The sequence below is a fragment of the Fulmarus glacialis genome, unplaced genomic scaffold (assembly GCF_000690835.1).
Source record: "Fulmarus glacialis isolate BGI_N327 unplaced genomic scaffold, ASM69083v1 scaffold8586, whole genome shotgun sequence".
Lineage (NCBI taxonomy): Eukaryota > Metazoa > Chordata > Aves > Procellariiformes > Procellariidae > Fulmarus > Fulmarus glacialis.
Window position 1 is genome coordinate 21,665 of NW_009216178.1, and position 14,704 is coordinate 36,368.

The 14,704-nt window shown below is 36.2% G+C and overlaps 1 protein-coding gene across 1 annotated transcript in view; it reads right to left on the minus strand.

The window, feature by feature from the left end:
* Nucleotides 1–14,012, minus strand: part of LOC104077825 (intron-binding protein aquarius-like) — a gene marked incomplete at its 5' end in the record, with an annotated part of 18,980 nt that extends 4,968 nt beyond the window's left edge. The window contains 8 exons of the mRNA XM_009579207.1: nt 632–717; nt 1,462–1,632; nt 4,277–4,448; nt 6,149–6,336; nt 10,037–10,108; nt 10,980–11,117; nt 11,949–12,158; nt 13,875–14,012. Coding sequence (XP_009577502.1) covers nt 632–717; nt 1,462–1,632; nt 4,277–4,448; nt 6,149–6,336; nt 10,037–10,108; nt 10,980–11,117; nt 11,949–12,158; nt 13,875–14,012 — 1,175 coding nt within the window. The remainder of the gene's footprint in view (nt 1–631; nt 718–1,461; nt 1,633–4,276; nt 4,449–6,148; nt 6,337–10,036; nt 10,109–10,979; nt 11,118–11,948; nt 12,159–13,874) is intronic.
* Between the last annotated feature and the right edge of the window lie 692 nt (nt 14,013–14,704).

Genomic DNA, 14,704 nt, shown 5'->3' on the forward strand with positions numbered 1-14,704 from the left:
TCCTAGAACCATTACATAAGAGAGGGTTCACTGTACCGACGATATGAAAAATCACCCTTTACTATTTTCCTAGACTTCAGAGGTAAAGATTTACATTGAGAACAAATCACAATAGCTTTTCGGTATCCCTGAATGAATAAACATGAGTTTGATAACTCATCAAACTACTGCTGAATAGACAAGTCTTCCTCCATCCCACCCCAAAACTGAAGTGTAAACATTTTTAACTACACATCATAATGCAACTTAGGCAGTGATCAAACCCTTCTGACACAAAACAAATAAAAAGCTCACTTACAGGAAAGAATCTATGAGAAAACTTAAGCCTGCATTTGTTCGACAAGCATTACATTCCTATCGTTCTATTAGGGTGAAACCAAGTTCAGCCTATCTGCAGTAATATAAACTAATTATAGTATAAGAGCCATTACTAAAGGATAGAGTGGTTATGAAGAGGGTATCAGACAGTTATAAAAGGAAGTATGTCTGAACTTCATTCAATACATGGCATTAAACTTCGTTTCTATACATACTCAAATAACTGAACACTTTTGTATAACGCACTATAAACATCTTTTGGATACAGAAAACATGTAATTTCATGACACTACAAGAGTATCTTCTTACATACCTAAGGTGGCCTACAGCTTTGGTACGCACTAGTGAAAGGAGAATATAATCATTTTGTTGACCTTGAAATCTGTCCACAGTCGTTACCTAGAGAACCAAAAACCAAGAGAAAACCTCCACAGGTTAATCTTTGCCATTTCAATTAAAACGTGACACCAAAATTTTAACATCAACTTCGGATTGAGACTGCAATAAATGGGAAAAGAAAATGCTTTAACTCTGTTTTAATTGACCTCTAACCAAAAATCAGCCTGTTCTTTTTGGGAGATGTTGGGAGGAGCTTTTGTCTGACCGTATACCAATTCTTTTACATTTTTATTCAATTCAGACAGCTAACAGTGGGGTGCTAATACCAAAAGATTGTGGAAAGTTTTGTAATACAGAGTTTTAACCTGCAGAATTAGCACCAGACTTTTGTAACTATGTTTTTTATTTGTTTCATCAGATTTGTCATCATACATTTTATCAAATCATTTCCACTCTGGGTGGACCTAAAGGTGTGGGTTTTGGTTTTTTTTTTGTTTTTTTTTTTTTTTGTTTTTTTGAGGACAAAATAAATGACAAAAGAAAAGAGTTATTCTGTCCCATGTAGTCTGTAGCCTTTCCAACTTCACTGACTTCAGTTTGTTTGTATGTCAAATTACAAACAGGCAGAAACAAGGGCACTACTCTATGAAATTCCATAGAATGTAGGTTAATAAATGTGTAGTTAACCAGGGAATACTTGTGCAGAAAGCTGTGAATCTATTCAATTAGTCTGTTCTATAGTACAACAATTTAAAAGCAAACAAACCAGAATGAATCCAGTGAGTGATATATTTTCAAAGTCACCTTGTTTGGGCGCCCAATCAGTGGATTATTTCCACACCGCTGATTGATGACATCACGGATCAGGTGTTTCTGCCCATTGTATGTTGTCAGGATACTTATCTTGTCTGCAGGATAACCAAGCAGGCACATATACATGAAGAGTGCTACAACATACTCTGCTTCACCAAGATTCTTAAGTTTAAAAGAGGAGAGAGAGGGAAAAAAAAAAAAAGGAAAAAAAAAGGAAAAAAGGGGTTACTCAACTTGTAAGGTTGGAAAGAATAACGTCTGATGTGACATTATCATGTATTTAGACAAAAAATCTCAGTGCTGAGAAACATCTGTAGATCTGAACTTTCTTTGCTCACTTAAAAGACATTTTGAAAGAACAAAAGAACAAGTAGGTTTAATAACTTCATTCTGATTCCTCTTCAGAGAATTGCTGAAAATCTCTACATCAGTATTATTGTTAGTCATTGATTGACACTTTCCAATATCTACTCAGCAGCTCTTCAGTTTTATTTCAACATAAGATTAAAATCTAAATATTTAATAGTCCATTTAAATTATATTTATGAGCTATTAAATATTTACACATTTGTATATAAGTGCATTTATACACTTAGAGCTGTCTGCCCAACAGAACTGCCACCTTAACTGTATTATTACAGAACTCAACCAATAAAATATTTCATTTTTCCTTCTTAAAGGTCACATGCCAAAAAACCACCTGTTATGTAAAACTGTGCAATTATTATTTGTTAAAAAGTATTACAAGCTGATAGTCTACAGATACCTGTATTTAAATACAAGGGTTTAAAAAACACTTAGCACAAATTTAACATGGTTCCAAATACGCACACAAAAAAGTTGCAATTACTCACACTCCAGTAAGATGAAAGTAAGAACTAGTTGAAGTAGAATAACTAAACTCCTTTCAACTATTAATTAGGAGAGACACATCTGGATTATCAAATCCAGTTATTTCTACTGAGGCCATACCTATTCGATTTCAAATGACCAGCCGTTATTTTGTATTTCGTAACTTTTTTCCTGTGCCATTACTAATAATAAATGTCTGTCCCAAAGCATCACTTCTGGCTGTACAAAGTTTTGTCCTATTTCCAGACTGAAGTTATTCATAGCCTGTTTAAATCCCTTTTCCGTCAACAAAAGTTATCTTTCAGGCTAAAAAGTTATTCTCGATTGCTGCCATTTACTCCTGCTCTATTTATACTGGGAATCTTATCCCTGCTTGGTATATGTTTGACTAGGCTAGACATACCAGCCTCCTTTTTTTCTTCTTATTAAGTGGGCGCTGCATTACTTGGAAAATGCAGTTGCTACACATACCAAACACCTGTGGGTGTAAAGCTATTCTACAAATCTTAATCCCCTTTAAGTCTGGAAAGAAATGCCCAAATTCACAAAGAGAGAAATAATACATGGCAGGAATTTGTTTTCTCATGAAAAAATGCAATGCCACCAACATACTCTGCTAATATCTCTCCATCCTCGAGATCATGTAAAAATTAACTGTAGGACATATTATAAGAGTTTCCTCATGAAAGCACTGTAAAGGTGTTCTGCGTCCTTGCATGAGTGTTCTCAGTCTTCTTTAGCCCAGGAGCGGACTAAAGCAGTGCTCAGATTCTCAGTTATCAGAATCCTGTTTTTAAGGCACTAATTTCAGCTGTTCCACAAGACAAGTTTTTATTACTTGTACATTACAGCGTTACAGCTTAAAAAACAAAATCATAAGAAAGTCTCCCCTCCAAACAACCCTGTCCTCAAACTAGAAATGAGATATAGTGGATTATGGCTTACCATGGCTTCGTTCATTAACAGCACACTAGTTTGTATTAAAAAAAAAAAAACTGAGGGGAACCCAAGCACAAACTCTAATTATCTTTCATACCTTTTAAAAAATAGATTAACATAACTCCCAATGATCTTCACAGGGAAAAAATGACCATGAATATTATAATCTTAAAGTATATTGTTTGCTTTCCGTAATATTAAACAAAATATAAGTGTTAATTCCATATTTGAATTAAAATCATTAACTTGCACACAGCTACAGCCTCTAACTTTGCCAAAACCCAAACTAGTAATTTAGGCACCAGAGTTTGTTTTCATCACTGTTTTTAAAACAAGAAAAATAAGAGGACTGAAAATACAAGCATCTCATTACAAGTGTAAAAGGTTTTCCTATATTTAAGAGAATTAGATGGAGGCTGTTGTTGCTGGCTTTACTTGAAAATTTAGTTGAGAAATTCCAAGGCTAAGGTTTTTTTGGCAATTTACTTCAGCCTCAATGTCTCTCTGCCTCTTACATATATTTCTTGCAGTACTGTTTCATTCTTTTATGAATGAGCTTTTTAGCATTCTTAAATATAGATCAAATCAAAACAGTGACTCTTCAAACTCAAATATGTGCCACAGAGCAAACTTTGATCCTTCATGTACAGGGGAAATACTACTGTTTATTTCACTGTCATGGCAGTACGGCTGAATTATAAGGACTTTAATTTGCCATAGGCCAAAACAACGTTTTATAATGAATTATACACCAAATCTCACCCCTCTCATAATATTGAAAAAACACCGATATCAAGCAAAGTCATTCACTTTGAGCAAAAAGCACAACATAAGTTATCATTTTCAACATTCAAAACTGATTAAAAGGAGAAAAAAAATCATGCATACACATGACTCAATTATCTGAGAACATGAATTAAACATCAGTTTACTGTATTTTGATAGTCTGTCTTCATTGCATATTTAATAAGCCATATCCAGATTAAATAAAGCATACATGTAATATTTCTCTTACTTGATAGAAATAAGGATTGGGTTCAGACTCTCCCACACCATTGAAGTCTTCTACGTTTATAAGCTGGAAGTCGTACAAAAACCCAGCATTGGCTGTTCTGAACTCTGGCAGAAGCTGCACATGAGGCAGGTTACCCAGATTCTTGTAACGCCAGTTGTAGAGGTTACATAAACTGTTCAAAAACACACAGAGACAAACCCCAAATAGTTACAGCGGGTTCTTGAACTCATTCAAGATAGTTTAGATACACACAACCCCTTGCTTTGAAGATGAATGCTTCTGTAGGTTTTCAATGAAAAAAATAATATTGCTGGATAGCCTGTACATATATAAACGAACATACTGGTACAAGCTATCCAGCAATTAAGTTTTGATTCTGTCTGGTTCTCTCTCACAGAAAACTTCAGATTTCGCTTCTTTTTAGAAAGCTCAATGCAGCACACTCACCCTTAAGCCTGTTACGCTTGATCTGCTCTACACTGAAGGGTAGAAATTTTGCAAAGAAATCTAGTAAGAATTTTCATGGGGAACAAACCTTAAGGAATATTAATGCTTCTTTACAAAAGAAAGGAGTAAGGGAAAAAGGAGTTTTTGCATTATCTGCTGTAAAGCCCCTTACTGCAAAAAGAAATTTATTTTCTTATTTTGCCTATTGCCATGTATTAACATGCAATGTGAAGGGAAGCAACCAAAATCTACACAATTCTGAATCATATCTGGTATTTATAGGGACAGTAATATAAACAAAATGCCTCAGTCAGAAACGCACAACAATATCCAGACCAGATAAAGTAGCAGATAGTTCATGGGGAAGCTACCTCTGATCAGAAAAGACAAAGCATAGGAAGGTATGGAAAAAATCCTTGATCAAGAAATTGCTCGCAAAGTGACGGAATTCTTCTGCTCTCTTATCTCTAAAAAGTTCTGAGATGTTGCAAAATAGTAGATGGAAAAATAAACTTCATTTATCATCATACTCAGATATAATTTGCATTTTTAAAATCATACTGAAAGTATCTGTTATTCATACGACTGGAAAATAATATTCTACCACCCCCCACATTTCTTACATAAAAGACTTGAAGTTCTCCTTCACATGGTTCGTTCTACTTTATGCATTAAAAAAATTAGGATTTAAAACTAAACTTTAGTTTAGATATTTATTTAGATTTTAGATTTCATATGGAGTAATTTTCTCTTCTTTGGTTTTATTTTTCCTTGCTAATATGACACACAAACACGCACTTTACACAATAAATAAATTTGACATCTAAATTACCACAATGAAATGACAAATACATGGATAAAAAGAAAAGTTATCTTACTACAAAGAAGCAGTATCTCTTTTAATATTAAAAAAAAGGCATTATGCTCTTGTGTGGACAGCCCGGTTGTCTCCAATAAATCAAAGCTGAAGCTCTGCTGAAATACTACAGGAGAAGTACCCTTTTGCAGACCATAAGGGAAATATGAAATATTCAAGGCCAAATAAAGAAAATCTTTATTTAGCCTTGAAAATTTTAAATATATTAGTTTAGAAAAGGAAGCTTCTGCAAAAAAGTCTCAGCTGTAAAAAAAACCCAAACACTTAAGAAAATAAAAATGCTATTTAAAGGAATTTTAATAAAAGTACTCATACAGTAGCAGAGTACTACTATATAAAAAAAAAAGGAAGTAAAACTGATTGCATTTCAGCGAAGTACAATCTGACTTCCTAGTCTAAGCTGAAACAAATGGAACAAAACAACTAAATTAGTTTTGCAAACTCCTGTCCTAACAACAGGAAAAAAGTTTCTAATACTATGTGTGCTTTTCCAATCTTTAACCTGGTAGTTTCTTGCAAGCTAGACATGACATTTTCTCTTGACTCACCTTGCTCTTGCTCTTCCTTGTGCATCCAAATCAACAGTTGGCACTCCAACACGAACAAACCGTGTAAAGAGGGACTGCTCCATGTTGGAGTATTTTTGAAAAGCCATGTTCTTAATGACTGGTGGCAACTGATGATGATCACCAATCATAATCCACCGCTTCAAACGACTGAATCCATCCTGGGGGTTCTAGATTTAAACAATTACACAATTATAACTATTACAGTATAATCGAGGCACTCAATTACAACACATTAATAGTCAAATTGGCTGTCTTAGTCTAAGCCCTAAATTTCAACATTTGTTCTCAAGCTACACTGAACTGCGGTCATTTTAAAGACAACTACTAGCTTCTTTCCAATCTACTACCAGAAAAAGGGAGTAGTATTTTAAGTAGTCTTGTTTCTTATAAAGCAACAGGTAAGTTTATCTATTAAAATCAGTAGAGAAACACCAGGATAAATATCGTATTACATTGTTTTAAAGGCTAAAAGTAACATATTATCAGAGGACAAAAGGAAGAACCAATTATAGAAGTTACAGCAATAAAAAACCTGATTTTAACAGTAACTGTTACCTTACAACACTCTTTTAAACATGATTTTTTTGATTCTGAGATAGTGGATAGAAGTGCCTGAAGCATCTGAAACAATTTTAGTGCTCACATGTCTGGGGCACAAACTGAGCCTGCTTTTCAGGTGTCTCTCTGGTTCATGTGCTTCACCTGTTTACCTCTGGAATTCCTACATGGCCTCTTCCATGACCAGGATGTGCCTCTAACTAATCCTCACCCGAGCTCTTGGACTGACTGCTCTTCAGCATGTTTGGTATATCTCTTTCCAGTTCCTCATCATCCTTTGTGTACCTATGTTACATACTGACAGAGCTCATGAAGGAACGTTGTAATACAGGGACAAGGAAGGAACAGATGTGTGGGTAACATCATCCAGGAATTAGAATCCTGAAGATTTCCAGCTGCCAGTTTTACAATTCAGACCCTCATTTCTTACACACTCCTGTGATATTTCCCTTTCCCCATAGGAGCACTATTCAAAACAGAGCCTGAAGTTCCTTTTCTTGGCACTTGAAGTGGAGGAGTGCTGAAGCTCCCTCTGATCAGAGAGCAAGGAAGGAAAACTGAACTCTGGACTGCCCGGCTCATCAAGCCTGAAGATGCCTTAGTAAGAAAGTAAGAGGACAGAAATTATTTTCAATGGCATGGAAAAAAAGGTTACTGATTTGGAGAAGACCAAGCATTCTATATAATCATTCTGCTCTTATCAGAAATTTCAATCTCAGACAAAGAGCTCTCCAAAGAACTCTGCTTTTAAAAATTTCTTACTCTCAATTGCAAGTGCAAGAAGTCAAGTACTACTACACTGTAAGCCTAGTCTTTAGGTCTTGTTAAAAAAAACCCTCCATTTTCAAGGACTATTTGGATGGCTCTTGTAAGAATGGTCATGGAATAATCCCCAGAATATGGCTCTATGGTGAAAAGGTCTGCTTTAATTATACAAAACTCTTCAGCTTCTGCATTGTTCATATCCATATATTTCCCCTCACCAGCCTGATGCATCTGGTTATTCAATGCTCATTCAAACGTTTGAAAAACACTATAAGATGCTTATTTCATTAAATATAGTCATTTCATTATCAATGAAAACCATGGTAAAAGCCACGCAGGATTTACTCATTACACAGCACTATAATACAATGTTGTAACATTAAATTCAAGACTGCCAAAACGCAAAAGCAACAGCCTTAAGTATTACACCTCTTTACGCACAGAGATTTAAATACCTAATTGTGGGAGAAGCCACCTAAACGACAACTTATGCCTCCATACCTTTCTGACAGGGGAATCTAACTAAGCAGCAAGAAGAAATCTTGTATTTCAGGTTTAACTAAATTGAATGTTGTTCTAAAGACTACAGTGAGGATTCATTAAGCTTGCATGACAGAAAGGAACCAAGTGTATTTCATTGCATTATTATAATTGCTGAACTAATAAGTGAAGGGGAAAGAGAGCTTGACTTGATTTGTGAGAAGCCTCACCCAGTAGAGGTTTGCTCTCCAAACACCCCAAATAAAATGGACAAATATGTGCTCCTGTTCAGAGTTCCAGCAGTGTTTGAGGTTTAGAGGGTGAATTAGTTGCCTACCTGCTCAGAATTATCAAAACTCAGTAGTCTTGAACACATCGAGAAGGCGTTAAAGAACTGCATTAATATCCCCAAAACTTAAAAACCTACAGAATTAAACAGCAGCTGAGAACAGGAACTTGGGCTTTAATAGCAATACAGATAACTTGGACATGCACATTCTTTTGTGCACTAAGCCTATACTGAGTTACTTTCCTGCAGTTGTATTCTACTCTCCATTGTTAAAGAGCAAAGCGAAAAATTATGAGCTGCAATTACAAATATATCAAATATTTCATGGAGTTTCTATCACACCTTTTTCAATTGAGATTAATTTCTTTTAGAATGAATACCCAAAAGCTTGGATGTGGTTTTCTAGAAGACTTAAAATTATTGCTTTTCAATGAAAATATCTGCTCCAGGCAAAACTTCTGGAAGGAAACTTAATTTTTGAATATGAACAAATGCAGACTGTGTGTTTTTCAGAAAGCCACTAGAGTAAGAATCAAATCAACAGTACAGCGTGTCTTCAGTTTTACTGACTTCCCACAGCTAAAGAGTTTGCACAGAGTTCCTGGGGGAGCCTGTACTTCACTTCCAGAGGTGAAATTTTATCTCGTGATAATCTGTGATTACAGAGATAACAGAGCCACAGATGTGCGAGAAGCACATTTTGCTTACTTATGAACTCCTCTAGCTCTTAGAAGAGGAAAGTGATGCATCTCAAGCTCAGGTTGCTAAAAGCAACCACAGATAACCTTCACTGGAGGCACAAAAAATTTCAAGACAGTCTGAGTGAATGTGTTGAGTTTAGAACGATCAGAGTAAATGATTTTAGTGAAAGATACTCAAATTTAAAAGTAGCAGTGTTGGCCCTCTATTACAACAATCCCTTATGTTACAGAGCCATTGCTGCCTGGCTTCCTAAAGACTGTGCTATAAATATCCCCTGTGCCACATTAGCTTCAGTTTCCTTCTTTCCTTCCCTGCATTAGCAGTACCTTTCCAGCTGCAAGACTTCCATTCAACTCTATCACATCTACATTCCTTTATCTACCAACCGTTGGTTTGCCAAACAGAGTACAACCTGCAGTTTACTCTAGGCTAAACATTTACCAATTAGCTGAACAAAAGGTGCATAATTATTGGGCAGAACCAGTAACCGTTTCTCTTCTTTCTGTGGAGTTGTAACATCAATTAGAATGTCTCCCCTCTACTTGGCTCCAGTATTCCTGAAAGTTGTAGATGCTTGGTATCTCTCAGTCTCTGTCACTCTTGACTGAAACTGACCAAACACCACAAGCAGACAGGATGACACAAAGCAATTATGTAAGCCTTATGTTCTTGGGAAACAAACCTGTTATTTAATAAGAAGTATTAATTTTAACGATTTTTAAAACTAGCAATAATCACTATTAAATGAGAAAGAATAAAAGTTACAAAGCCAGGACCTAGTTTACATAAATACCTTCACTTTTTTATTTTCAAAATGAAAGCCTGCTAATACTACTATTTAGTCAATAAAAGCAACATACTTACAACCTATTAGCTTACTCCACAATATAAAAAAACAGGATAAACAACTAATATAGAACAATGTGAAAGTTCTTACTGTCCACTCAAATGGCAAATATCAGTTCTAGGTTACTTTCTGCACAAGGTATTTTCCCTTTAATATTCTATATTGTTCAAGAACACAGACTTTCGTTTATCATTTTTTGTAATAAATTTTATAATTCAGGTCTAACCTGCAACAGGAGAGGTATAAAGGTTTCTATCTCCAGAATCTGAGCAGACTCTTCCATTAAGATGTTGTCATACTAAGAAAGAAAAAGCAAAGAGATGTCCATCAATCAAGTAATACAAATTAATGCTGTTATTCAGCCTACCAAAAGAAAGCATTTGGTTTTTGATGGGTGGGACAGTTACAGCAGGATTTTACTTTATAGGCAAAATATCAGTATTACTAAAAATCCATGTCAGAGGGTGAAATCCTACTACATCAATGGCTGATCTATCTGTACCAATCAGGGCTTACATCTAGAAGGAATCCATGACTGAACTACATGACATGCTTCCCATATGCCATAATTCATCCACAAGAGAAAAGCTTTCTGCAGTTGAGCAAACTAATTTGGTATCTTTGCACTGAAGAAGAAAAGGAGCACTTTTGTGATCCAATACAGTGCATTATAGGAGAAAAATAATACTGAAAGAATTATTGGTGGTGGGCTTTTGGGTTTTTTTGTCAGATAGAAGTCTGTACTAAATGAATACCTATGGTTAACATTGCAGAATGAAAACAGCATTGCATCATAGTTCTTTTTCCTCAAATTAGTCATTTTTTAGGTAAACAAAGTTATAAAGGCCATGGGTTTTGCCCAGTTCTGCCTTTATTTTATTACTCAATCATATCACTGCTGTTCATCATCTAATATGACAAAACTTTTTTTTTTAATAGAGATGCACTATTAAGGACTTTTGTATATACAGTAACTTAAAAGTGATCTCATCTTACAGAAGTTAAATTTTTCTTCAGTAAAATTACAATTTGAAACATACTGGTAAAAAGTGCAACTCAAAATAATCTAGTTGCCTAGCTTTAGGACAGATAAAAAGGTTTATACAAGGCAGGGGGTGGACACTAAACCCAAAAAACAATTAGTGTAGTAACACTAGTATAATTATTACTTTGAAACCTAATTCAACCAGGTCATGTCGTTTCAGAGCAGCATGAGTACAAGTCATGGCAATGATTTTTGCTTCTTTCACCAACAGGTATTTGGATCTATCCAGGCCACTGCGGAGAAGTTCAAATGCTCTGAATTCCTGTGGTAGAGAAAATAAAATTTTGAAAGTCAGAATACAAAAAATTATTGCTTATAAAATGTATTCATTCAAACTATCTGGCCACCTTCTTAATATAATTAGGCAAGAAAGTTATGAGGGTATCTATTGTTGACAATCTCATCTGAATCTTTTTTTTTTTTTTATGCTAAACCTGGAAACAACAATATTTCAAAAAACAATCTTTTAAAAACACATCAAAGAATTCTGCAACCTGTGTGCATAAATAAATTTACAATTGTTCAATTGATTCTGAGGAACCACCTCAGAATCCCCCAAAATTTTGTTTTACTACATCTTCTTGTTTCCTACTTTACTGCAGTGTAACATCACATCAAATTCAGTATTAGAAAGACCAATAAAGTTAATATGACCAAATGATACCCAGATCACCTTTACCCTAACTTTTAAAAGCCTCTCAAGCAATTCTAGGAAAAATAGAAGATAATCTGTTTAAGTTACTTCTAGGTTATCTGATTAAAGGCAATTCACTGTAAATACAAAGACCCTGCGAGGATCAGAGGAGCAGTGATAGGCGCACCAATGCTAGTAACCTAATCAGTGAAAATGGAACATGCAGAATGGCTGCTTCCTAAGATCAAAATAAAACAGATTATACCCTTGTCCCTATTGTGAAACATGCCTACATTACTCAAAGGTAGAAATTCTCACCTGACTGCCTTGCAAGCTAATGAAGCTGTCTGGAAGTATATACTGCTTTTAAGATGTAGGGCAAAGGAGAATTTTGGAATTCTGTAAAGTTTTTTATAGGATTAGCCAGATCCACTTACCTTTAATAGTTACATGTCTTACCTCAAGCTGAGTGAATATTTTCTTAACATGTCTAAAACACCCTTCAGCAATTTCCATATCTTCTTCATAGGACTTGCCTTTGAAAATTGGCTGAGGAGCATTTGCAAAATACTGGTGAAAAGGAAAAAAACTGGAGACATCTGTAACATCTGGCAATTTTCCACCTTTAACTTTCACTTTGCTGATATACTCCTCCCAACGAGACATTACCTATGGCAAACAAAAGTGTCATACTGACGTGTTTTTATATCATACAGTCATTGGCAAGGTGTAGTCTTGCACACATAGTATTAAAAAAAAAAAAATTATCACAAAAGCAAGGTATGTCTAAATTAGCATTTGACCTTGATTCAGGTTGAGATTTTTGAAGCTGTGGTGAGTTGACCTTCACTGGCTGCCAGACTCCCACCCAGCATCTCTCACTACTCCTCCTCAACAGGACCAGGGGAGAAAATAAGATGGAAAAGCTTATGGGTTGAGATAAAGTCAGGGAGATTACTTAGTGGGTACCATCACAGGCAAAACAGACTTGACTTGTGGAAAATTAATTTAACGTATTGTCGATTAAAAATAGATAGGATGGTGAGAAACAAAGACAAAACCAAAACCACCTTTCTTCTCCACCACCTCCTTTCCAGGCTCAATTTCACTCCTTCATTCCCTACTCTCTACCTCCTCCCCACCCTGAGCAGTGCAAGAGGAATGGGGCTTGTCATTCAAGTTCACAACACCGCATCTCTACAACCCCTTCCTCCGCATACTTCTCCCCTGCTCCAGTATAGGCTTTCCACAGGCTGCAGCTTCCTTCAGGGAAGCTCCCTTCAGTTCCAGCATGGGGTCCTCCACGGGCTGCAGTGTGGATATCTGCTCTGACACAGTCCTCCATGGGCTGCAGGGAGACAACCTTCTTCACCATGGTCCTCTCCATGAGCTATGGGGGAATCTCTGCTCTGGTGCCTGGAGCACCTCCTGCCCCTCCTTTTCCTTGATGTGTGGGGTTGTTTCTCACACTCTCTGCCCCCAGATGCTGCGCAGTGTTTTTTGACCTTTTCTCAAAGATGTTTTCACAGAGGTGCCACGAGTGTCGCTGATGGGCTCAGCGTTGGCCAGTGGTGGGTCCACTGGAGCTGGCTGTGTCCAGCATGGGGCCTCTTCTCACAGAGGTCACCCCTGCAGCCCCTCGCTTCCAAAACTTTGCCACATAAACCCAACAGAGAAACAAATCTCTTGATTATCTCCAGCTACAGTATTTTGGTTTAAATACCAAGTTGGATTCCTTTGGGAGGAAACTGAAGCAGAAGATGAGCTCTAGCAGCGCTCCTAGACTTTCCAACAGCTAATGACCATTTAATGTTTAGGCTCGCACTACAGCTAGCCCAGAGTAACTTCTGTAAAAACATATATAGCGTATGCATTTGATCTTAAGTACCACTCTACAAGTCTGCTTAAGCCACACTAATAGCTAATGTAGACCATGTCACTGAAAAATACATGGAAGGGAAACGAGGGACATATAATATACAGGAAATCACCATTTTGTATATTATGCATCTGATTTCACACTGGCATTTAACACCATAAAAGCTTCTAGCAGGATCATCAAGTAGCTGCTCTAATGCTTGTCCAAAATGTAAAGCAGCCCACAGATTTTTCCTATCTGAAGGAGAAACTTCAGGTTAGAATCTTTGCCAGCAGTCATGAAGAGCAGCAATGCTAGCCTTTCAATTGGTGAGTCATCAGGCAGGATTTAAAACAATACAAGTAAGTAATGTTGCAATTATAGCTTTAGCTGTTATTGTATTTTGAACCACCAAAGAAAATGTGGTTTTTTTAGACTGAATTCTGAAAAATTCACTCCAATTTTTACAAAGTGTTTCATAACATATTGAGGTCATACAGTCTCTGTAGAAGTATTTCACTCCTTACTTGGTATAAGAAAAAGTGGCCAGCTGTTTCACAAGTGTAAGAAACATCTCCTGGGACTCCAAGACTCTCTTGCAATCTTCCAACTTCTCGTAGAAGTTCAAGTCTTCGAGCCAGCACATAATTAACTCTTCCATACCTACAAAATGGATTAAATATAACATAATTTGTATTTAAATGTATTTAATTCAAAACTGTTTTATCTAAGTATCACAATGAGACATCACAAACAACCCAAACCGCGCCCCCCTCCTTCCCCTGCAAAAAACCTCACAACTACTACCAGGTTCCAAAAACCAAGAATTTGCTACATGCCGACTATTTCTATCAGTTGAGTCCCAATAATTTACAAAGCCATGCAAGAGCCATTACTATAGAAAAAGCTCCTTTTATCCTATCACTTCAACAAAAGCTTCATAAGTGTTAGTAAAATATTCTTATAATGTACCTGTAAAGCAGAAAAGCATTACTCCCAATGTACTGTTTAGGAACTATGGTACACTACATGTTACACAAACAAGCAAGTTATACAAGTCTATGGACCATCATAAATAGAACCTATACTCGAAGTTTCAGTATGATAAGGCTGACTTCCTTTGGCAATATACAAAATGTCTTGCAATAATGCTTAGCCCACCATAACACACAGGTCTACATCCACACATAGGAGGTCCTGTACTCACAGCTGCCTGTTCAGTAACTTTTATGACTGATTAACTTTTAACCTTACTCCTTCTACTCTTCCTCCTCTTACCCCATTCAAGCCCAATTTTTTTCCTTTATAAATCGATTTCCCTAATCCATGCTAGGTTCGAAGGGGGAAGGGGATGAAA